We start from the raw sequence: 25,977 nt of genomic DNA, 5'->3' as shown, positions 1-25,977 counted from the left end.
AAGAACGAAACTAATGGGAAAAGAAGGAGAAACACTCACAAGTCAAAAAGAAATTGCCCAAAGATGGACACAATTCTTCGCAGAACTCTATGAAGAAGGAATTGAATCACAAATAGAGATGGAAGAAACTGAGAGAAACGAAACATTAATCATAAGAAACGACGAATTTACGAAGGACGAAATAAGGTATGCTATAAACCTTTTAAAAAACGACAAAGCGGCTGGTGTTGATGGAATTCCCGCAGAACTGATAAAATCACACTTAAACTTCTCAGTGGATATGTACTACTTACTATTTAAAAAAAAATTGGATCGAGGAAAAGATACCAATAGATTGGGGTGAAGGAGTTATAATAAAGCTACCAAAGAAAGGAAATCTCACACTATGCGAAAACTGGAGACCAATCACTCTTCTCACTGTAGCTACCAAAATAATGGCCAGAATAATATTGGAGAGAATTAAAGATCCCATAAATGAAAAATTAAGAATTAACCAAATAGGATTCAGACCGAACAGTTCCTGTATTGACCATATAAATACCCTAAGAATCATCCTGGAACAATCAGCAGAAATGAATCAGGAAGTTTATATCAACTTTGTAGACTTCGAAAAAGCGTTTGATTCAATAAATCGTAATATGATGTGAAGGATATTAAAATTCTGTGAAATACCAGACAAATATATAAGAGTAATAAGGCTTTTCTACGACGAATGTTTTGCCAGAGCTGAACATGAAGGGGAACTATCCCAACAAATAAGCATCAAAAAAGGAGTAAGACAGGGCTGTGTCTTGTCACCGACATTGTATATAATTGTCATATAACGGATTGGATAATGAAACAAACTGAAGATAAAAAACAGGTATACAATGGTCACCATTTACAAAACTAGAGGATCTAGAGTTCGCTGACGACATATGTCTCATAACATCAAACAGACAACTCATGCAAAACAAAATCACCAGATTGAACAACATAGCAAAAACAACCGGCTTAAAAATAAATCCGAAAAAAACGAAAATACTATCAAATGGGGAAACGAACGGAAACAATATATATTTGGAAGGGAAATAAATAGAAGAAGTAAAAGATTTCTGTTATTTGGGCAGTCTGCTAAACAAAACAGGAGACACAGAAAAGGACATAACACAAAGAATAAGCTTCGCACAAAACGCTTTCAACTCTTTGCGCAAGATATGGGCCTCGACAAACATCAGCAGAAGAACAAAGTTACGATTATTTGAAACTAATGTAAAGTCTGTCCTGTTATATGGAGCAGAAACATGGAAACATCATAAAAAATTCTTTCAGAAAATACAATCCTTCATTAACAGGTGCCTACGTATTATACTGAGAATATTTTGGCCAAACAAAATTACTAATGACGAATTGTGGAGAATAACAAATGATAGAACATACAATAAAAAAACGGAAATGGAAGTGGATAGAACACATCTTACGAAAACCAGCAACAAATATTGTTAGACAAGCTCTACATTACAATGCTCAAGGCAAAAGAAGAATGGGTAGATCATCTTATACGTGGAAAAGAACAATAGAGAAAGAACTCAAAGAAAATAATTTAACATGGAACGATGCAAAAAAGATAGCAAAAAACAGAAGAGAATGGAGAAAACTAGTAAACAAAATTGGACGGAATTCAACAGATGATGCGTGGGACTAGCAACCTCACCATCATTCCTCATGCTACTTGAAACACCGCAAGGTGCCCTTTGCTCCACTTGGAGATGTATGATATATGATGATGTACAATCGGGCCTAAGAAGAATAGAGAACAGCTAGCAGGGAGATACTGGATTCAATCACAATAGAAAAACTGCAATACTTAGATCATATTTTATTATAACACTTGGTGACAGATATGAGCTCCTAAAATTAATAATGCAGGGAAAGATTCAAGCAGGATGCAGCGTAGATAGAAGAAAAATGTCCTTGCCGAGAAATCTCAGAGAATAGTTTGGATGCACTCAACTGAATTCTTTCGGGCTGTAGTGTCAAAAGTTAGAATAGCAATGATGATTGCCAACCTTCGTCGCGGAGATGGCACGTAAGGAAAATAATAAATTCGAAAATATTGAACCATCTGTGCTGTGCCCATGATATTGCCCTAACAGAAAAAGACAGAGGAGAATTACAGGAAATGCTATTAAACCTACATACTGATGTGATCTTGTTTATTGATATGAGATAATATTTTTATATGTCATTTAATTTAATCAATGCTTTAATAATAATCTAATTAATTTACCAGATCACATATCAATGTGTTTTCAATCTCAGGGCTTTTTATAAAATTAAGTACTTACATACGTGGCTTCTAAGTATTTCTTAATGGTTCCTAATCGGGATAGGAAAGAAAAAAGTAAAATAATAACACATATGGGTTACAATTGTAATCAAAATATTGTTTATTTTATTTAAATGGCAATCAATGCTTAATATTTGCTATTTCTTATTATTCTTAAACATAACATTTACTAATGGGAATCTTATTTCCTTTTGGTTTTCAATTGAAAGTTTTTATTAACATTTAACTATTAGGAGTTATTAGCAACAACTCTATTTAAGTTTAATGAAGCTTTTCTGATATTATTGATTATGTTATTCAATTTTTATGTGGAATTTAATACGAAAAACCCATACATTCATGTCCAAACAAATGAGACTGACCTTTTCCTGGTGAACTGAAAATGTCCTCACACAAAACCCGTTCCTGCTATCCTTGGCTGCGATCAAACCTCGTCCTGGCTTCCAGTGATGTACTCCTTTGAAAAACTAGCTCGAATAGCTCTCGTTCCTGCTTCGGTCGTGATGCTGTGTTCTACCTTTTTCGAAACTGCTATCAGCTACCGGGACACTCTTGGCTCAAGGAGGTTCTTTTACTCTCGACCTGGCCTACTTCTCGTTCCACGATAGATACTCCACACTCACGGAACTACCGGCTTTCTCACTCTCCGTACACTACCGTCTACTACTCGACTTCACTTCTCGACAGCTCAAAACATTCTGCTCTCTATTTGTCATTCATTCCCCTACTTTCTAAATATCCCTTCCAGATTCACAAATCAACTTCCACCACCAACTCTCATTCGCAGTATTCCTCAAAACCAATTTTTAAACTTTCTAAATATGCTTAATGGATTTCAAAGAAAATAGTTAATTCCCATTCTAAAATTACTTTCTACTATATACAAATTTTAATGACCTATTCTCTATTTCCACTTAGTCTTATTTAGCATCGGCTAATGACCGATCCTTCCGCGAACAACGATAATGGCTTATTATCGATTTCACTTGAGTCTTATTTAATCACTTCTTAAATTAAATATAACAATTTGTTGTATACAGGTTGTTCTAAATTTATATGCCCGTGGTTGAGAAAATTGAAAATATTTTATATTAAATTGAATTCTGTTTATAATTATCAAAATTTAATTTTCATATCAAATAGAAATATAACAAATCCCCGCCTTGTATTCGATAAAATTTATCTGCATTTTTAAATAAATTTTCTCGAGGCAAAACCAACTCCCTGTATATTTCCTTACTTTAATCTACGTCTTATACCCCTTCTTCTTGTATTACTCTAATTAGTCCCACCTGTAGAGTAATTGTTTCCTTATTTTCAGTGTCCTCATCCTGTGTTAGAGTGTCGGCTATTATGTTGTCTTTCCCTTTTTCCCATATTAATCTTCTGTCTTTTTCCTCAGATTTTTCACATACTTTTATCGTGAATTCTGCATCCTCGTTTTCATATGCCTCCTCTTCAAATGCCACTGTTTCGATCATATCTTTTTCGCTTTCATTTTTTTTGCTTTATTTCTTCTTCTCCTGAGCTCGTCTCTTCTTTTGAGGAATCCCAGGTTTCCTTTGTTTCTGATACTCTCAAATTTTCTTTTTCTGGGCTCAACTCTTCTTTTGAGGAGCCACAGGTTTCATTTTCTTTTGTCTTTTTCTGACTTTTTCTCCCTTTTCTTCTTTGTCCTTGCTTCGTTGCCAAATTCATTTCCACTGTTTGTTCTTTACCTGATTCGTCCGTATTTTGTTTCTCCTGTTCCTTGTCCTGTTCTTCTTCTTTTTCTTCTGTTAGATTCATCGTATTATTTTTAAAATCTATCACTACATGTTTTTCTGCCAATTCGTCAACTCCTACTATCATGTCATGTGACATGTTTGGCATTATTACACATTGTAGTGCATACATCTTCTTACCCAGTCGTACCATTACTCGTATGCCTTCATTTATAGTTGCCAATGTCCGTTTGTTTGCGCCCACTAAATTTACCCTAGGTATTTTGTAAATTAAATTTGTTAAGTTAACTTCTTCTATTAGTTTTCTGTTGACCAATGTTATTTCAGATCCAGTGTCTATCATAATTTTAATTGGTTTCTCGTTGATAAATCCATCCACAAATTTTAAATTAACTCCATTTTTCTTTTCGTTGTTTCTTGCCAATTTAATAAACTCCTTGGGGTTACAAAAGATTCCTGTTTGATTTTTGGTTTTTAGTGAGCGCCGTCGTGAAAAAACGCCGGTTGCTCATCGTTGTTTATATTTTCGTCATAATGTCTCTCTTCGTCATATCCATCTGTCTGGGTATTATTTACTTCTCTTCTATTTTCTCTTGGTCTGTCGGATCTGTTTCGGTTTTCTTGATATCCCTGTTCATTTTGTCTACCATTATTTCTGTTTTCTTGATTTGAGCGTGTGGTGTTTCTATTCTGGTATTCTCGATTTCTGTCCTCATTCCATTGCCTATTTCTTTGTTCATAATTTCCTCTTCCGTTGTCTCTATTTTCGTTTTCCCTTCTGGGATTAAAATCTCGTCTTGTATAGTCCCTCCTATTTTGATTTCTATCTCTGTAATCCTGTGTTTCTCGGGGCCTGTAATCTTCTCGCGACCTTCTTGATTTTGTTTCTCTTACACGTAATTCTCTTATTTGTAGGAATTGGCATAAACTATCTATGTCTTTGTAGTTTTGCAATGTGATATGGTCTTCCAGCGTTTCTTCGAAATGTCTTGCAATCAGTTCGACTAATTGTTCCGATGAGTAATTATACTGTAAATGTTTTGCGTTATAGTAAATTTGTAATGCATATGTCCTTTCTGATATACCCATCCTATCATTGTATTTCCCATTTTGCAATTCCTTGTTAATTTCCAATTGTTGGACTTTTCCCCAGAAATAATTCAAAAATTTTTGTTCAAATTGTTGCCAACTGTCAAATTCTTCTTCTTTGCAATCGAACCATAGGCTTGCTTCATTTTTGAGATGGTTTCTGATAGTTTCTTTTGCTGTTTCGAAATTTCCGATGTGCTGTATTTTCTTTTTCAGGCTATTTATGAACGGCACTGGGTGTAATCTTCTTACATCCCCGCCAAACCTTATCTTCACGTCATCTGTGCTATGTATAACCATTTCTCTTCTTTCTCCGACATTTTGTTGAGTATTGATTTCCGCAATCTTTCTTTCCACTTCTTCTATGTCTGCTTGAATAGCGTTTTGCAACTTGTTTTCCAAACTTTCCATTTCTTTTTTCTGGCAATTCGTTATCTCCTTTATTTTATTTTGAATTTTCATTTCTTGTTCTTTCATCTCGTTTTTCATTGTTGTCAAACATCCTTTTACTTCCTTTTCATACTTTCCTATGCGTTCCTCCATTTTCTTGTTGTTCTCTTCTATTGCTTGTTTCATTTTTTGTTGTGTTTCATCCATTTTTTGATCCAATTTTTGTTGTGTTTCATCCATTTTTTGTTGTGTTTCATCCATTTTCTGATCCATTTTTTGTTGTGATTCATCCATTTTCTTTGATGTTTCTTCCATGGCTTGTTTCGTTTCACGTTGATTTTCATCCAGTTTTTGTTCCATTCTTTGTGACTGGAGTTGCATCATTTGTAATATTTTATCTATTCCTGATAATTCTTGCTGTTCTGATGCCATGATTGTCGTGTCTAAAATGTCTTCTTGGTCTGAATTATTCTCTTGATTTGAATGTTCTTTTTGTTTTTTGTTGTCTTTGCTTTGGCTTCTTGTCACAGACATTTGTTTTCAAGAAGTACTGTCCCCGCCAAATATGAAATTTTACTAGTATGTTACCAAGACGACTTTTTCTCACCCAAATATTATAAATTGTCAATAAATATATCAAATGTAATATCGTAAAAATAAAATATTAAATCAGTTATGTAAAATTTGTACCTAAAGAGATCTAAAATTTTATGTTATCAAATGTAAGTATCTCACTTTTTACCACAGGCATATAAATTTTCAAATACCGGCTTTACTCTTTCTATCCTTCAAATTTGCCACTAGAAATACTTTACAATGCCCTCCACGTTGGACGACAGTTGATGTGATCTTGTTTATTGATATGAGATAATATTTTTATATGTCATTTAATTTAATCAATGCTTTAATAATAATCTAATTAATTTACCAGATCACATATCAATGTGTTTTCAATCTCAGGGCTTTTTATAAAATTAAGTACTTACATACGTGGCTTCTAAGTATTTCTTAATGGTTCCTAATCGGGATAGGAAAGAAAAAAGTAAAATAATAACACATATGGGTTACAATTGTAATCAAAATATTGTTTATTTTATTTAAATGGCAATCAATGCTTAATATTTGCTATTTCTTATTATTCTTAAACATAACATTTACTAATGGGAATCTTATTTCCTTTTGGTTTTCAATTGAAAGTTTTTATTAACATTTAACTATTAGGAGTTATTAGCAACAACTCTATTTAAGTTTAATGAAGCTTTTCTGATATTATTGATTATGTTATTCAATTTTTATGTGGAATTTAATACGAAAAACCCATACATTCATGTCCAAACAAATGAGACTGACCTTTTCCTGGTGAACTGAAAATGTCCTCACACAAAACCCGTTCCTGCTATTCTTGGCTGCGATCAAACCTCGTCCTGGCTTCCAGTGATGTACTCCTTTGAAAAACTAGCTCGAATAGCTCTCGTTCCTGCTTCGGTCGTGATGCTGTGTTCTACCTTTTTCGAAACTGCTATCAGCTACCGGGACACTCTTGGCTCAAGGAGGTTCTTTTACTCTCGACCTGGCCTACTTCTCGTTCCACGATAGATACTCCACACTCACGGAACTACCGGCTTTCTCACTCTCCGTACACTACCGTCTACTACTCGACTTCACTTCTCGACAGCTCAAAACATTCTGCTCTCTATTTGTCATTCATTCCCCTACTTTCTAAATATCCCTTCCAGATTCACAAATCAACTTCCACCACCAACTCTCATTCGCAGTATTCCTCAAAACCAATTTTTAAACTTTCTAAATATGCTTAATGGATTTCAAAGAAAATAGTTAATTCCCATTCTAAAATTACTTTCTACTATATACAAATTTTAATGACCTATTCTCTATTTCCACTTAGTCTTATTTAGCATCGGCTAATGACCGATCCTTCCGCGAACAACGATAATGGCTTATTATCGATTTCACTTGAGTCTTATTTAATCACTTCTTAAATTAAATATAACAATTTGTTGTATACAGGTTGTTCTAAATTTATATGCCCGTGGTTGAGAAAATTGAAAATATTTTATATTAAATTGAATTCTGTTTATAATTATCAAAATTTAATTTTCATATCAAATAGAAATATAACAATACATACATACAAAATTAAAAGAAATAGTATTTAAAATAAATCTAGCACAGACTAATATTCTAACCAACCAACCTCTAGATATATATAACTGAGGATATAATTCTGGACAATAATAATATATAAAAAAAGTCGAGTCGTATATGTATATTTAGGAAAAAAAATGAAGTGTCAAAGCTTAACCAATAGGGCGATCTAATAGAAGATTGTCTTTGACATGGGCAGAATTTGGTTGATTGCAAACAGTATTCAAATCAAACTTTAAAGATAAAAACCTTCCATCAGTACGTATTGCTGGTTCTGGCATATGGAACCGACACATGAGCTTTTAACGACCATATAGTCCAGGGCTTCCCAAACTTATTCGTACTGTGACGCCTTTGAGACTTTGGAATTTTTTTGCGACGCCCCTCAACCCAACCCCCAATAAAATTTACCAATTTTAGTAAGTACTAGCCAAGTAACAGGTTATAGTTATAACAAAAAAAAACTATTTGAACATTTATATTTTTATTAGAAATTAAGAACAAAATAAAAAAATAGGTCCAAAAATAAAAAGGGAATTTTTTATGTAAGTGGTTGGTTAACACGACGGATGTGCTTGCTTTTTTGAGCGTAGCTTATGAAACCGGGGCTCCAATTTGGAAATTGCCACTCTCATTTCTTTTTCTAAGTTTATGTTTGACTTGTACTTGTTTTTAATTACTGTCACTGCAGAAAATTCCGTTTCGCACAAGTATGAAGTCGCAAATGGTAATAAAACCTGTAATGTTGCAGTGCTGATGGCATGATATTCATGAGAAACTGAGCTCCACAATTCAAACAGTGTGTCCTTGTCGTACTGAAGCTTTAGGCTGGAATCACAGGACAATTATGTCAGTTGTTCTTCTTCCTCTGTTGAAAGTGTCAAATGTGGATAACTGGAAAGGGTTTCTGACCCAGTCATATTACTCCAGATCTTCGTGAAAATATTTCTCAAAGTGTTCGCTCAATGATAACAAGCGTTGTGTAAACATATTTTTTAAAGAGGGATCGAGGATCTCTATCGAGTTTTCTTGAAGAATACCTTGTAAAGCAGGAAAACAGTCAATTTCTTGATCTTCTAATTTTCTCTTCCATAAGAGCAACTTATTCTGAAACCCAGTAATTTTATCTGACAATTGCCGGATATGGAGTATTGTAATAAATATATTTTCTGTATTAAAAGTCCGCTCTGACACGCGACGCCCCAGGGCGCCGCGACGCATAGTTTGGGAAGCCCTGATATAGTCCACAAACTGATATAGTCATTCAGAGAGCTATGCAAAGGTGAATGCTCAACATTAAGCTCAGCGATCGCCAATCCAATGAAGAAATAAGAAGACGATGAAAAGTAACAGATGTGATCCTAAAACTTGCCATGTTAAAATGGAACTGGAGCGGACACATAGGAAGATTGAAAGACAACCGTTGAACGAAGCGAAATTGGCTTTTCCATAGTAACTAAACCTTTGGACTTAGATGATTACACAAATATAATTTAAACCAGGAAAAGATTAGATTAAATTAAAAAGGGCGTCGAAACGTTAATAAAAAATCATTTTTTAACAATATTGTGGCTTATTTCCCATTATAAATAGTTAAAATTGTAAAAATGACACAAGAAAATAGCTTCAGAATAAATTCAAAAGATTGCTGCACACTAGGGATGGGAAAAACCTACCGGTTTAAACCTAAAACCGGTTTTTTTACTTCACAATAACCGGTTTTACCCGGTTGTTTTTTTTCTCCCAGTTATAACCGGTTTTTTCTTTTTAAAGTAAAAACCGGTTATTAGGTTTTTACGGTGATTAGGATTAGGTTAGGTATTATTTTGGATCCCAATCATAATTATTATTCTCAAGTAATTATTCCAAACAAAACCATAATGCAAATTTTATTTTCTTTTATAAAATACAGAAGCAAACTGAAAGTGCAATCTCACATCAGCCAGAAACAATTATAAGTTTTATTATATAATTTCCTTGAAAAGGTATTTGTAATCATAATATTTACATAAGAAGTGATCTGGTTGAATTATTAGACGCAAGCATCATCTATTTTTCACACTTAACTCTTGACATTGAAAGTGGGTGAATGACTTTTTCTGATTACCAAAAATAATGCTCTGACTGTGAATATCAAATTACAGATTACGAATACGAATTTTCAAGAATGTCGCTACGTTTTCAAAACGATACACTCATACAGGAAGTATTAAATGAGTTAAAATGTACCTATTCTACAAATATACAAACGTGTTAAAAGTATTAATACATGTTCTTTCGATAGTACTAATTTTGATCATATTGATATGGAGTCGAATGGAGTATCACAAACTAGAGTGTATTGTAAATGTAACTTTGTAACCTATTGGATTAAAAAAACCGAAAACAGGTTTTTCTAAAAACCGGTTTTTTGGCCGGTTATAACCGCCAGGTTAAACCGTAAGCAAAAATAACCGGTATAACCGGAAACCGGTGTTTTGTCAAAAACCGCCATCCCTACTGCACACTCTGATTTGACTAGAATATGATGCGGCTGTATTTTCGTTTTGCAATGAAATTGAAAATGGTTATTAATTTTTGATTTAAACTAGGAAGCAATTGCAACATCTTTTAAAATAAAACTAGAATTTTATTTTCCATCCAAATTAACATACATTTTGCGCCACATAATATTCATATTAACTCTTTTGTAGCTGGAATATTGTGTGCGCCACTCATTTTTAATGGGTTTAGCGGTTTTTTATTCTTATCTCTATATAAAAGAAACTCATCTACAAATTATTTATTATTATTAACAATTAAATATCCGTATGAGACTTATCCCAATTTTTTTAACATATTATTTAAGTAAATTCACCTCAGTATCTAAAAGAGCCATTCCAAAGTTAATTATTTTTGCAGATAGGTATATTGCAATGGCAAAGTTTATAATTGTTTTTAAAATATAGTGTAAAAATTTACTTGCACAAATAAAAAAAAACAAAAATATAGAAAAAAAAATTTTTAATTGCAGAAATTTATAATTATTATTGTATGTACATGTACAAATGGTAATTACTTATTATGATAACCACAGAAATGCTTTCGTTCATCACATAAAATTCACGTAACGACATAAAACTAAACAATTTGGTTAAAATACCTACTTAAATAAATATTAATAATATAAATTTACTATTATACTGTGTTTATGCAAACATAGATACAAATATACTGCTCGAGTTTGAAAATAGATAATAAAATATCTAACAATAGTAATCTAGCAATAGCACCTTTATAGTTCTTCCACTGTATATTTGCACATCGATACCATTTTTGAAGTATAGGAAATAAATCAAAATAAGTAAGCCAAACGTACGTCGGTTATAAGAATTAGAAGATGGGTAATATTAAATGAACATTTTTATACTTCTCTTTTATGTCATTTATTGGCATTTATGTTGCCCAATAACATCTACAGTAAATAAATATTTAAACCACAGTAATAAGAAATTAAAGTGGTTTTATTGAAAATAAGCAAATATATGATGTAAATATAGTGCAAGTATATCACCAGATAATGTTCCGGTTGTTGGTAAAGTTAGCCGCCCGGATTCTTTCAAAGAAGCTAAATAACATAAAGCAAAAATATAAAGAAAACAAGAACCTCTTAAAAAATATTTAATATGACCCTGTTATCGTGGTTTTAGCACTTTTTAAATAACTAAATGTCAATTTAAAGGTTAAAAACATATACAGTCGAACCCGCTTATTAGAATACCGCTTATAGGAATATCGCGGTTTAAGGAATAGAAATTTGAGGTCCCGAAACATTTTTACTAGCCACCAATGATCGGTTATTAGAATATCCCCGTTATAGGAATACTTTTGTTTGGCACGAAGGCTATTCCGAAAAGCGGGTTCGACTGTATTACTTGTTATTAGCTAATGAATAAATTAGTATGTCCAGTTGTAGTCCTGGATCCCGCATATGAAAAAGAGGTTGATTAATAACACGCTGAAAATTTGTTAATAGCTTAAAGGTGTCTAGTCGGACAAACTTTGATGTATGGGGACACTGGAACAGGGGAAGTTTTAATTGTGGAACAGGTTAAAAATTTGGAACGTCAGCCTACGAAAACGTTCCATGTATTTTGTCGGCCAGAACTTCCAATTGATTTGTTACCATTTCATTAAACTGTCATGCAAAAATCAGACTGGTGTTTATCAAAAACTGCGCATTTTAATGAGTGGAACACGAAGAACATGTCAAATGACAGGAATCATGTTGGTTAGTAATAGCAGTCTGATTTTTGCATGAGAGTTTCATGAAAGGATAAAAAATCAATTGAATGTTCTGTCCGACAAAATACATGGGACGTTTTCGTAATCTGACATACTAAATTTTTAAACTGTTCCACAATTAAAACTTCCCCTGTTCCAGTGTTCCCGTACATCAAAGTTTGTCCGACTAGACACCGTTACGCTATTAACAAATTTTCAGCTTACTATTAATCAACTTTTTTTTCATACGCGGGATCCAGGTCTATTGCACCAATAATAAACTAGGTCTGGATTCCGCGTATGAAAAAAAGGTGATTAATAACACGCTGAAAATTTGTTAATAGCTTAAGGGTGTCTAGTCGGACAAACTTTGATATATGGGAACACTGGAACAGGGGAAGTTTTAATTGTGGAACAGGTTAAAAATTTGGAACAGTCGGACCACGAAAACGGCACATGTATTTTGTCTGACAGAACAGACTTAAACTCTCCGAACTCTCATGCAAAAATCAGGCTGCTTTTTATCACCAGATGGGCGTTTTAATGAGTGGAACATGTAGAATATGTCAAATGACAGGAATTATGACAGGTGATAAATAGCAGTCTGATTTTTGCATGAGAGTTTAATCTCTGTTCGGAGAGTTTAAGTCTGTTCTGTCGGACAAAACAAATGTGCCGTTTTCGTGGTCTGACCGTTCCAAATTTTTAACCTTGTCCACAATTAAAACTGCCCGTTACAGTGTTCCCATGTATCAAAGTTCATCCGACTAGACACCCTTAGCTATTAACACATTTTCAGCTTGCTATTAATCAACTTTTTTTTCATACGCGGGATCCAGAGCTAAACGATTGATTTTAATTGCCCGTTTATTTTAAAATATAATCTTATTGTCAAAAAACTATCAAATTAAAAACAGAAATTTTAACGATTCTCTCAAAAATATTAAATTTTAACCTTTTTCGAAAGAAAAGAAAAGTGTTCTCTTATTACATTTGATGGTAAAAAATTTAATATTTTTCGGGGGAATCGTTAAAATTTTTGTTTTTAATTGACAGTTTTTTGACAATTAGTATATTTTAAAATAAACGGGCAATCCAAATCAAAAAATTTTTCGTTTATTTGTTGGTGCAACTGGACATTTAATTAACCTAACAAATCAAACACTGTCGAAACAAAATTTATTTGTCAATAATTATTGTTAGTAGATAAAATCAATCACCGATCATATTTTTATGGCCTTTTTTGTTCAATAACATGCTGTTGTGCATGGCCAGGCGGCTTAAACTAATCGTTTCAGTTTCTATAAGTAGGAAAGAGACGTAATATTAAAAATAATTCGCGAATAATGTCATATTTGTGCAGAGATACAGCGGAATAACTAGAACCTTACAAAAGGCAGAAGGAGTAGCTTTCGAGATTTGGAATTATATTGATCAAGACCCCCAGAAGGCCTAATCCACGGGAAATTTCTAGACAAAATATTATTTATTATGTTTGTTCATCAGTAAATGCTTGAGTTCAATTAGTGCGGTCGTAAATATTATTAATTTTTTCTGACCTGGCCCATTGTTAAGACCCACCCGGAGCGATAAGCAACCTAGGTAGACAGAGTTGGTCTTTCGACAACTAACACTGACTAGACGGTACTCCCATAATAAAGCCTAAAATAAATTTTACCTGAAACCGGGCCTTTTATACTATTATCGGTTAATCCAGGATGTTTATAGTGGTAACTAATTAACTCGACCAATTACTGTTAAACATACCATACCTATAATATATTGAAGAAGGCAATAGACAATTATCAATTTTCTCAAGGTCCTCGTTGTCACGTTGGATATGGGAATCTCTGTAGTCGTTTTGTTCGGAAGTATCCATTGAGATATTATAGTTAGGTTAGACTGTAGAGCCGGTATAGGTGAAATTTGCTAATCATTTTAGGCACGATAAGAGCCTACTGGGACCGTGCAAGTTCGGCAAAGCGACCCCTATTTCTTCGCTCTGTACTATTATTCGCACTTTTAATTATATTGGCCAATTATATTAGTCCTGGTTACTGGATAATTGTCAAGGCCATAGTCCAAAAAAACAATAAGAAGAAAAAAATAAGATTCAGGTTATGTTATGAAAACATCAACAATTGTATATAGTAAATAAAATTGTTATTAAAATGCAGTACTGCAAGCAAAATACAATTAATTAAATTTACCTTTATATAATAATTGCATATCATATCAATATTGTGGAGCAATATATAATTTTTCTGCTTCATTGACAGAAGGTATGAAATATACGTCAATTTGACAATTTCAATTGACAATATGAATTATTTAAGATAGTTGCAATATTTCTCCGCGACTCGCGCAGGGTCGTTTCTCGTTTCCCTTTCCAAGTACTTGCACACCGCGAATAGCTTAAATAGAAGAACCTAAAATAAAACGTATGAACACTGTGCCGTCACTTTTTAATGGCACGTGGGTAGACAGTGGCGCATCAAACTTTCCACTTATGGACGAAATATATAAATTAAAACGTACCCTCCGTCACTCACAGAATTCAATTGTTTTCATTTTTTTTAAGTTTTATGTGATTAAAAATTAGACTCCGCGTAATTTTAACCCACCACCCCCTTCCCTCACCATCAAAAACTTAATTTTTCGCAGGAGCGTCATTTGAAATTTTGCTAGGGGGGGCAAACATTATATATACAATACATTATATATGCAAACATAATACAAAATTGATCTATTTTTTGTAAATTTCAGTCATTTTCAGGGTCAGGGGGGGGCAAATGCCCCCTGACCCTATCAAATGACGCCCCTGATTTTTCGTTTTTATTTTTTTTAGATGGCGTGCAATCAATTATAATATTTCAAAATATTCATGGGCGTACTTGGGGCTTTTACAAAACATGTCTATTTTTTGTCGATCCGTTGGTTAAGTGCACATTACTTCAAACAATTAAAAAAAATGTTTTTGGAAAAAAGCGTATAACTTTTTTTTGGAAATAATTGCTGGAGGTCTAATTTTTTTTCTATTTTGTGAATTTTCCCAAACACTGTTTTTAAATTTTTTCAAATTTTTACGTAATATTTTCCACTTTCAAAAATCCAAAAACTGTTTTCTGGGGGTTTTTGTGGATTTGCCCTAGTTTATAGACTTCAAAATAAACTAAATCAATGTTTTTTATAAGTTATTTATAAACTGAAGTAACTGAGTCCTTTAGAACACTAAATGTTCTTAAATGTTTTTAAATTTTAAAAACGGGAGAAACACGTTCAAACCCCCAAAAACCCCGTAAAAAGAGTTTTTTAGTGTTTTGAAGGTGGCAAACCCGAAAAATCTGAAAAAAATTAAGAACATGTTTGATGAAATGCACAAAATAGAAAAAAAATTAGACCTCTAACCATCTCCAACAAAAAGTTATACGCTTCTTTTCCAAACAAAATTTAAATATTTGTTTGATGTTATGTACACTCAACCTACGGATCTATAAAAATAGACATGTTTTGTAAAAGCCTCAACTACGCCTATGAATATTTTGAAATATTATAATCCATTGCACGCCATCTAAAAAAAAATAAAAACGAAAAATTAAGTTTTTGGTGGGGGAAAGGGGGTGGTGGAAATTTACCATATTGCGCTGAAAGTTAGATGCGCCACTGTCGACGCATATGCACTCAAAAGTAATGGCACAGTGTTCATCGTTTTCTTTTAGGTTCTACTATTTAAGTTATAGGGTCTTATCGTGCCTAAAATGATTAGCAAGTTTCACCTAAACCGGCTCCTAGTGTGGCGGCTCGTCAGAGGAGGCAAGGGAGGCTTAGCCTTATGGTAGTCCCGGCTTACTAGGGCTACCTTCTCCCGGTAAGGGTGGTTAACCCTTATCCGAGGGGTTAAATGATTTATAGTCGTTTCACTGTTGAAGTCGTTTTATTATACTTGCATGAGTACAAGCTGGTAGCACCCTACGTAACGTCGTCTCGCGGGGTGTAGATGACACTATCTTTTAATGTGAATATTCTTACGTCTAATAAAATAGAATGACGAATGTGGAATGTGTAATGAGGATTCCCTTATTATTTTTAGTTGTATGAATATATTTAAAAGTGCAAAGTCAGCGTCGACCCTGAAAAGTGTTTATAGTGGCTGTATGTATAATTAAACCTCACGATCTAGGTCAACAATGTTTATGTAACGAAAGAAGGTTGGAATTGTTTATGATGACATTTAAATAACTGAAAGAAATTAGCGTAGATAATTAAAGGGTGTTTTTAAAAGATATCTAATGAGTACAGATGAATTCTTGTACACCTTCCCCTCCTAAGAATTTTCTGACTACGGGCAGAAAATTTTGCAAGTAGTGCTACCAACCCATACTGTGTTGTAATCAATACAAAAAATTTATTTTATATACAAACTTCCTAAAACTACGTAAATACATAAATAAAAATAAAAATGTTCGTTTAACAACATTGTTTCATCACACTTGTCACTCACTGTGTTTTCGGATTGTAAGCATATAATCTATTCTTATGTATTTCCTTGGTTTTATTGTTTTCTATTCTGATTTTACAATTAACGTTATTTACTTCTGTTATTGTGAAAGGACCTACATAAAGACTATCAAACTTACTATTCTCTTCCCTTTTTACCAGGACTAGGTCTCCTATTTTAAAGTGTTGAGGTGTTGCTTTGAGCTTATTCTTTTCTTGCCGCTCTTTTTTGTGTTTTAATAAGAAGGTTCTAGCTCTCTCGTGTGCGCTTTGTAGTTTGTATCGTAACTCATTGTAGTAGGCATCTATATTGTAACATGGTTGAATCTCCTGTGTAAGGTCTTCCGGTAGGTTAACCTTCCTGCCATATAGCAGTTCGAACGGTGTGTATCCATGATACGCGTTAGGGGTTGTATTGTAGCAGTATGTGAACATTCTGCAACACACATCCCAATTTTCTCTGTCTTCGTCTATGAACGCTCTTACGTACTCGTTCAAAGTTCTGTGTAGTTTTTCGCACCTTCCAATGGACTGTGGGTGGTATGCCGTTGAAAAGTTGTGCTCTATTTTTAATAGCTTTGTTAATTCCTGCATTACTTCGTTCTTATACTCTGTGCCTTGGTCTGTTCTTATTTGCTTCATGAGTCCGTATGTTGGTATGAAATGATCAAAGATTCCTCTTGCTATTGTCTCTGCTTCTTTATTGCACACTGGTATGCTGACCGCGTATTTTGTCAGTTCACACAACATTGTGATACAGTATCTATTACCTTCCTTACTTCTCGTGAATGGACCTATTGTATCTATGTATACTATGTCCCATGGTTTGGAAGATGTGTCCGATATCACGAACTCTTCGACATGTGTTCTTTTCGGTTTGTTAATTTGACATTTGTGGCATTGTTTAACGTATTTTATTACGTCTTTTTCCAAATTTTTCCATCGGAATCTTGCCTTTAGCTTCTTTATTAGTCTATTATTCCCTACGTGTCCTCCGAACATCGGGTGATTATGGTATTCTTCTATTAATCTGTGTTTTTCTTTGTCATCTTTTATTGTTTCTGGTACTTCACATATGTATATTTCTATATTCTTCAATTTTTTATTTCCTTCTTTAATAAATTCATCAATTGTGCACAATTTAAAAATAATATCATTTACGTATATCTTTACTTTACGTACTGCATTCTCTACCGCCAGCTTATCAAGCTGTGCCAACGCTTGGTTTAAATCGAAATGATCTAATCCTGTGGCTATGATTTTGCTGCATTTTATTTTGTTTTTGGCCCTAATGCTCAGTCTTGGTGAGATTAGTTCTGCTACAAATGACAAAATTGGTAGTCTATGCGCCTCTAAATTATTTAGTACCTTCCTTACTGTCTGTTTGGTGGCTTCTGGTTGTAGTGCGAGTTCACTTTCAGCCTTTCTTTGTCTTGCTTCCTTCTGCTTTTCTCTTGCTTGAGCTCTTGTTATAGCTAGTATATGGGTGTTGTCTATGTATAGGTTCTTTAGTTGATGCAATGTTATTCTTGAAAGGCTGTCTGCGTAGTTACTTTTCCCTGTTATATACTCTATTTCGAAGTCATATTCTTCTAGGTCTAATCTGATCCTCGTGAGTTTTGAGGTTGGTTCTTTCATTGCAAATAGGTGTGTCAAAGGTTTATGGTCTGTTTTTACTTTGAATGTTGGTGCTCCATATAGATAACATTTAAAATAATTAATTCCCCAATGAATCGCTAGTAATTCCTTAACGATTATAGGTTTATTACATTCTCCTTTACTAAAACTTCTTGATGCATATGCTATAGGTAGGTCTATTCCGTTGTAATCTTGACTTAGGATTGCTGAACAACTCTCATTGGATGCGTCTGTTGTTAGGATAAACTGTTTGTTGAAATCAGGATATTTTAAAATTGGTGGTTTCGTCAGAGATGCTTTAAGCTTTTTGAATGCTTTTTCACACTCCTCAGACCAAAAAAATTCTACTCCTTTCCTCGATAATCTGTTGAGTGGTCTGCATAGTTCCGCAAAATTTTTAATAAAACGTCTATAATAGTTGCAAAATGCTACAAATCTCTTTGTTTCTTCCGCTGTCTTAGGTGTCGGATATTGTTCAATTGCTGCATACTTCGCTTTGTCGGGTGATACTCCTTCTTGAGAAAGATCATGTCCTAAATATGTTACTTCCCTTCTAAAAAATTGACATTTTCCTGGGTTAAGTTTCAAATTGAATTTTCGACATGTCTCAAATGTCTTTTTCAGGTTGTCTAGGTGATGTTTTTCGGATATTCCTATTACTACTATATCATCCATGTAAAGAAATGCTTTGTCCGGTGTTAATCCCGAAAATGCTATTGACATCATCCTTGAAAAACTATTTGGGCTTACATTTAATCCAAAAGGTAATCTGGTAAATTGAAATGCTCCATTTTCTGTGCTAAACGATGTGTATTTTCTCGATGATTTTTCTAATGGTATCTGGTGAAAACCTGACATTAAGTCTATAACTGAAAACCATTTTGCTCTTCCTAGTTGATCTAATATCGAGTCTATCCTTGGTAAAGGAAATTTGTCTGTGACTATTTTCTTGTTCAGTTGTCTAAAATCTATGCATAATCTCCATGCTTTATTTCCATCTATCGCCTTTTTCGGTACCAGTACTACTGGGCTGTTGTATTCTGATGTAGACGGTTCTATTATTCCTTGGTCTCTCAGTTTTTGTACTTGCCGGTTTAATTCCTCTGTTTGTGCATGAGGTGTCCTATAGTTTTTAATGTATACCGGAGTTTGGTCTTTAACTCTTAGTTTCTGTTCGTAGAAATTGTTACAGGTTAACATATCATGCCTTAGGGCGAATATGTCTGCATATTCTTCGCATAACGATACTAAGTTATCTCGTATGTATTCTGGTATGTCTAATTTCAGTGATTCTCGTAATTCTTTTTTCCTATCCTTGCTGTCGTTGACTAGTCTATATATATTGAATAGTTTAATGTCCAACGTCCTGATTGTGCTTGCCTGTACATTTACTGTTTCGTATGTTGTGTTCAAAATTTTGATGTATGGATTATTACTTGAAATAATTGCTCTTGCTATGAATATTCCTGGTTGTATTTCTTGTTGCTCCACTATCCTGTCGTTCCTTAGCGTTTGAAAAATTTTGACTATTCTGTAAATTTCACATCGGGGTGGTATTATTATGGTGTCATTATCTATATTATCCAGAATTTTCGTACTAATGTAACAATCGTTGTCCTCTTTAATGTGCATTTTAAGGTTTGCGTAGTCCAGTATACATTGAAAGTTAGAAATAAAGTCTCTCCCAATGATTCCGTCTGTTGGAATTGGAAAGTTAGGTTCTACCAATTGAAAGATGTGTTCGAATCGAGTTCCTTTTACTTCTAGTGTTGTCTCAACTTCTCCCATTGTTTGCAACTCTCCTTTAGTGACTCCTTTTATTTTCGCCTTCGTGTTTGGTTTCACCTGTTCCTTCATAAAATCTTGTGAACATTTTAGTATTGAAATATCAGCTCCTGTGTCTATGATAAAGGTGCTTGTGTTTTCAAGGATTCCTGTTTTCATTCGTACAAAGTTCGTTAGGTTCAGGTCGAAGTTGTAAATGTTATATTTTATTTCTGCCTGTGTGCTTTCAACTTCTTGTTCATTCAAAACCCCAACTGCTGGTTTTCTTGTTCTTCTTGACTGTCCTCTATCTCTAGTAACCTTACGTTCCTGTTACGTCCTCCTCTCTGGTTTCCTCTGTATGTTTGATTGTTAAATTGTCTGTATCTCCTGTTCGAATAATTTCGTTGATTGTCCGTTGCTTCTCCTTCGTTCCGTTGTCCGAAGTTATTTCTTCTTCCTCTGTCATATTTGTTATGGTATCCTCTTCTGTATTGCTGCTGTCCTCTCCTATTTTTGTAGTTTGTCCTATAATTTAAGACTCTTCCTTGTGCATTTTATTCAGTCGTATCGATCGATAAAAATTTAGATACTACTTCCTGCGGTGATGTAAAGTTACCTGTTTCCAGTATTAGCTTAGCTTTCTCTGCATTAACGTTTCGTTTCATTGTTGTTACTACTGTTTCCGTCGTATATTTCTTCGCTAACTCCATTGGCATTCCTTCCGCTATGTATGCTACTTTTAATTGTTCTGCTAGCTCTTCCACTTCAGATGCGTACACTGCTGCATCTCTATGCCCTTGCCTTTTCTTGGCTAATTTGGCTATTAAATTCTTCGGATTATCCCCTCTTAGTTCTTTCTTCAGTGCTTCAGCTATTCGTGGAATCGTATCTTCCGTGGTTATTAAGTTCCTAGCCTTATTGGTAAGTCGTGTTTTTATTAGCGTTACAGCTGTGTCTTCATGACCTTCTGCCAATTTTCCAAGTAGTTCTAATGCGTCCAAAAATGGTTGTAATTTCCCTGCGCTTCCATCGAACTCGTTGGGCAATATCTTGCTTGCGATATTCAAAAATTCATTGATTGTCAGAGCCATGTTTAATATTGTTATATCTTGTTTTATGTCACCTTTTTCCTCTTTTATTTCGTCGTTAATTATTTCTTCTTCTACTTCCTCGTCGCTTTTTCCTTCTTCTACTTCCTCGTCGCTTTGTTCCTCCTCAACTTCCTCGTCGATTTGTTGATGTATTGAATTTGGAACCACTGTCCTTACATTTACTGCTTGAAATGAGCGTATAACTTTGTCTCTGATTTTTCCAAAGTATTTGTTGCACGCTTCCGTCTGTTTGTCCGAAAGTGCTTCCCAGTTTTTCTTAGTAAAGTGCGTGTACTTGTTATAGGATTTAATTAGCTGTGTCGTTACTTCTTCCTGTATGTCCTTAGATTTCGGTACTTTTTTCTTTAAGACCCTTCTGCTCTGTCTTCCTACTTCTTGTGCAAGTTCCTCAACTATTTTGACAAAATCTTCCCAAGTAACTGTGTTGCTACTCATTTATACATAATTTTCTATCCTCAGTTCCTGCACTTCTTAGCGAAAATATAAATTCGATAGTCTTACGGTGTATATAGATATGTGTTATATAGATATATAGTAAAAATAACGAGATAAAATAATACGTCAATATATGGTAAAAATATGTAAAAAAATTGCAATAATAATAAATAATAGTTCAAAAATAAATAACGTTATATTAACCCTTGTAAAAAAGTAGTTAGAATAATAATGTAAATGTATTATGCATATAGCGTATATTTGTTATATATTTATATCGTATATTTATATTGATAGTGTATATTTACGATAGCAAATATTAAAATCATAAAAAAAATCCTCGTAATAAATAATATAAATAATATATACCTCAAATAATAATGGTAATATGCCATGTGAATAACTTTAATATGTGTTAAAAAAAATTCCAATAATACCCATAAAGATAATTAAAAATAAATAGATAAAAATACTAGAAATATACCTTACATTACTGCTATATCATTCATTTGTTAAGAAATATCGTGGAAATACCATAAGAACAAAATATAGACTCACCACTTTAAACGTTTATGTTCGTATCACCAAAAGTTCTCGATCCACGTTCCCTGGCATTGTCCATTGTCCCACGATGTTCCATCTCCATACCATTGTCCATTTAGCTCCATGTCAGGCCTGCTGTCTCCATCCTTTCTACATACCACACTGTATTCTAGGGTGGTCGAGGTACCAGATCCTCAGCCATAGACGTTTTTCTTTCCATTTCTCGTTCCAGTTTACTTCAGTTTCTTCCCTGGTCTTGGATCGCCATATGGTAGTCCAGGCTTACTAGGGCTACCTTCTCCCGGTAAGGGTGGTTAACCCTTATCCGAGGGGTGGAATGATTTATAGTCGTTTCACTGTTGAAGTCGTTTTATTATACTTGCATGAGTACAAGCTGGTAGCACCCTACGTAACGTCGTCTCGCGGGGTGTAGATGACACTATCTTTTAATGTGAGTAATCTTACGTCTAATAAAATAGAATGACGAATGTGGAATGTGTAATGAGGATTCCCTTATTATTTTTAGTTGTATAAATATATTTAAAAGTGCAAAGTCAGCGTCGACCCTGAAAAGTGTTTATAGTGGCTGTATGTATAATTAAACCTCACGATCTAGGTCAACAATGTTTATGTAACGAAAGAAGGTTGGAATTGTTTATGATGACATTTAAATAACTGAAAGAAATTAGCGTAGATAATTAAAGGGTGTTTTTAAAAGATATCTAATGAGTACAGATGAATTCTTGTACAGCCTCCCCATAAATTTTTTACACACGCTACACTGTTTTGTTTATCTTGAATCGCGAAAAACAACAAGCACTCTCACTATTATACAACGTGTAAATTCCATATTATCACTAAATATTCATAAGCACGGAGCATTAGTATTAGCGAGATGCATGAACGGAGCCGAGAAGCCGGCCAGCCTCCGTTCCTAACGCTCCGCGCAGCGCAGCAGGCGTTTAAGGAGACCCGGTCTCCTAACAGTGGCATCTACGGTGCCATCACACGCTGCCCGGAGATTTACCAACGGAAGCTAACTAGCTTCTCGGCTCCGTTGCTGTTGCGTGCATCTCGGGACAATGAATTTTAGGGTCCTGACTAAAAATAATACAAATCTAAAAGTGCGAATTTTGTTATGAAATTTGGTATTTGGGGTTAGAATAATATTTGGAACAACTTGTTCAAATAACTTTTTCCGATATTTGTAACGCAAAGCAAAATATCGGTAATTTATCGTGTTTTTGGATTAGCAGTAGGCCGCGTTTAGAATTAAAAAAAATTCAGTTGAGTATCTTAAAAAATGTGAACCTTCAACCTGTATGGACTGCAAAACTTCAAATCTGTATTTATTTTGATATGCATATCTACTTACAAAGATGGAATTGTTAACAAATAAACGACACAAACTTTGGTATTAAACTTTTACAATTAGACTAATTATTTTTAAAATGATATGATATGAAATTATGATATTATGAAATGTAAATAAAAAATGGCCAAAAAATGGGGCCTTACATTACATTTTTTGGCGCATTTTTTTGCTAGTGCAAATTTGTCTAGATATTTTAGAGTTAAGTATAGCCTCCCCTGTTGTAAAAATCACGAGCCGCCACTGCTCCTAGTCTAAGTATTCCGTTATCTGATCGCAACCATCTTATAAACGTATCATTTTAAGATTCCATTATGTCAGCGAACTTTCAGTAATACCATGCATGACCAATGTATTATGACCATGACCATGTGTAATAGTGAGAAGGTTCAAAAATAGTTTAATAATAACACAGCAATGTTAAGATCATAATAAATTGTATGAATAAAAGAATAATATATAGATGGAAAAGAAAGCCTAACGTTTTGTTTTTATTGTATCCTTATGAGCATTCGAGAATCTGGTAAAGTTTGAAGCGCTGTAAAACCTATATAAGTAAATAAAATTAATATTAACTTTATAGCGGAAATTGTTCGTTAAAAAACCCTCTACAAAATTGCTGTGACGTCATGTTATTGTTAAAATGAACTAAAAAAAAGTTATAAACTCCAAAAAGAAACTTCTTACAAAATTTTCAGATATATTTGCTAATAATTTTTTGTTTGGTCACTTGACGATAAAAAGTAAAGCAAATAAAATTGTAGAAAATTTAATGTGCTACATTTTATGATTAATTAAATTTTCTGTAAGGATGCTAGTTTACGATATACAGCGCGAAAACCGTTTACACTCCTTTTTCCAAGATGGCGGCCGGGGGTCAAGGGTGGCGACCCCACCAACTTGAACTTAAGCTTTTACTGCCCCATACATATTAAAAATTGACTCCTTTAAAAAGCGCAACCTTAAATGTAACATTTCAATGGACATAAGTATAAGTATCGACTATTTTCTTTGTTCTTCTACTCTCGTTTAATTCCTTTACTTGCTCCAACTGTTCACGTATTCATAGCTGATTTAATAATATCTTCTTTATTTTCATTCAGTCTAAGACCTATTCATTAGTCGAAGTCTGCTTTAGTGCGTTTTAGATTGCAAGCTATCTCTTCACCTTTTGGCGAGGTTTTTCTAATTGGTAATGGCTAGTCAGGAATTGCTGGCACGAATGTATTTCTAGCTTTTTTTACATGATTACAACAGAAAATGAAGCCATTGTCTAGAAATGTAGATTTATTTGTGGCCTATTATTCCCCTGGTAGATCAATATCATTGCATAAAACTTTTAAATATAACTTCAATTACTTTTATGGCTTTCCCACGTACAGATTTATGTAGAACGGTATCACCTTTATCATTGCAATCGTTAATATTTAATTTTTCAATCTTTAACAAATAGTTGAAAGCTTCAAGGGAGTTGTTAAAAGCTGCAACATGGAGTGGTGTATCGCCATGTATATCAACTAGAGTTGGACTCATATTAAGCTCATCAATTAGATACTTTAACACGTTCATAGAATTTTTACAAGCAGCTCTATGTAAAACAGTTTCACCTTTTTGGTTACATGTCTGATTATCAAATGTTGTGCATTGTAGTAAATATTTAAAACTTTCTAATGAATCGTTAGAAGCTGCTTCGTGAAAAGGAGTATTGCCATTTTCATCTACAATGTTAATGAGGTACTGATATCTGTTGACTAAAAAGATTAATGCATCTATAGAATATGTTCTACAAGCTTTATGCAAGGTAGTTTGTTTCTTTTTATTTGTAATATTAAATAAATGTGCGTATGCAGGATCTGAGTGTAAGTATTCAATTATTTTTGTTGCATTTTCGTATGCAGCATAGTGAATTATGAAGCACGGTATCACCTGTAATGTTGCAATCGTTAACATCAATTTTCTCGGACTGAAGCAAAAATTTGAATGCTTCTACAGAATCATTATAAGCCGTATAATGAAGAGGCGTATTACCGATTTCATCAACTAATTTTGGGCTTAGCTTGCGATCATCTATAAGAAACTTAAGTACATTCATAGAATTTTGATACGCAGCTTTATGAAATACCGACTCACCACGATCGTTGCGTTGATTAACATCAAGTTTGGTCTGAATTAACAATTACTCAAAAGCTTCTAATGCATCGTTTGAAGCTGCTGTATGCAAAGGTGTTTCTAAATAGTTATTAACTACATTTAGCTTGGTTTCTGCAGTATCATTTCTATTAAGTTCGCTAGTTAAATGTTTAATTACATCTATAGCATTGCTAGAAGCTGCCAATAAAGTTTTACCTCTCTTATCTTTAGCATCTAAGTTTACTTTGTTGTCTTCAAAAATTATTAGAGCATTCTGAGAATTGTTATGAGCTGCCACAAGGGCAGGAGTATTGTGCAATTTGTCAGGAACATCACAAGGTAATTTACAAGTTAATATAACAAAATCTAAAGCATCTGCAGCATCTCCACATGCTGCGCTGTGATTGATTGTAGCACCATATTTATTTTTTTGTTCAAAGAGATATTTGTATTCATCTTTTGAATAAAGATGCTTGATTATTTTTACAGCATTTAAACCTGCTGAACTGTGTAGAACATTGT

General features: G+C 33.7%; 1 protein-coding gene across 1 annotated transcript; it reads right to left on the bottom strand.

Annotated features, from left to right (window-relative positions):
- Positions 1 to 8,619: 8,619 nt before the first annotated feature.
- Positions 8,620 to 25,417, bottom strand: LOC126883797 (ankyrin repeat, PH and SEC7 domain containing protein secG-like). The gene is made up of 3 exons (XM_050649467.1): positions 25,252 to 25,417; positions 24,706 to 25,076; positions 8,620 to 8,805 (listed from the first exon to the last, which is right to left on the bottom strand). Exons 1-3 carry the CDS (start codon positions 25,415 to 25,417, stop codon positions 8,620 to 8,622), a joined length of 723 nt encoding a protein of 240 aa, XP_050505424.1.
- Positions 25,418 to 25,977: the final 560 nt, after the last annotated feature.

The sequence above is a fragment of the Diabrotica virgifera genome, chromosome 4 (genome assembly GCF_917563875.1).
Source record: "Diabrotica virgifera virgifera chromosome 4, PGI_DIABVI_V3a".
Taxonomy (NCBI): domain Eukaryota; kingdom Metazoa; phylum Arthropoda; class Insecta; order Coleoptera; family Chrysomelidae; genus Diabrotica; species Diabrotica virgifera.
This window is presented reverse-complemented; position numbering and strand designations above follow the sequence as displayed.

Coding starts and splice junctions, on each gene's coding strand:
- LOC126883797 (XM_050649467.1), bottom strand. CDS start 25,417: ATGAATGTACTTAAGTTTCTTATAGATGATCGCAAGCTAAGCCCAAAA. Junction 25,077..25,251: donor TAACGATTGCAACATTACAG/GTGATACCGTGC, acceptor TAATCTTTTTAG/TCAACAGATATCAGTACCTC. Junction 8,806..24,705: donor ATACCGTTCTACATAAATCT/GTACGTGGGAAA, acceptor ACTGGGTTTCAG/AATAAGTTGCTCTTATGGAA.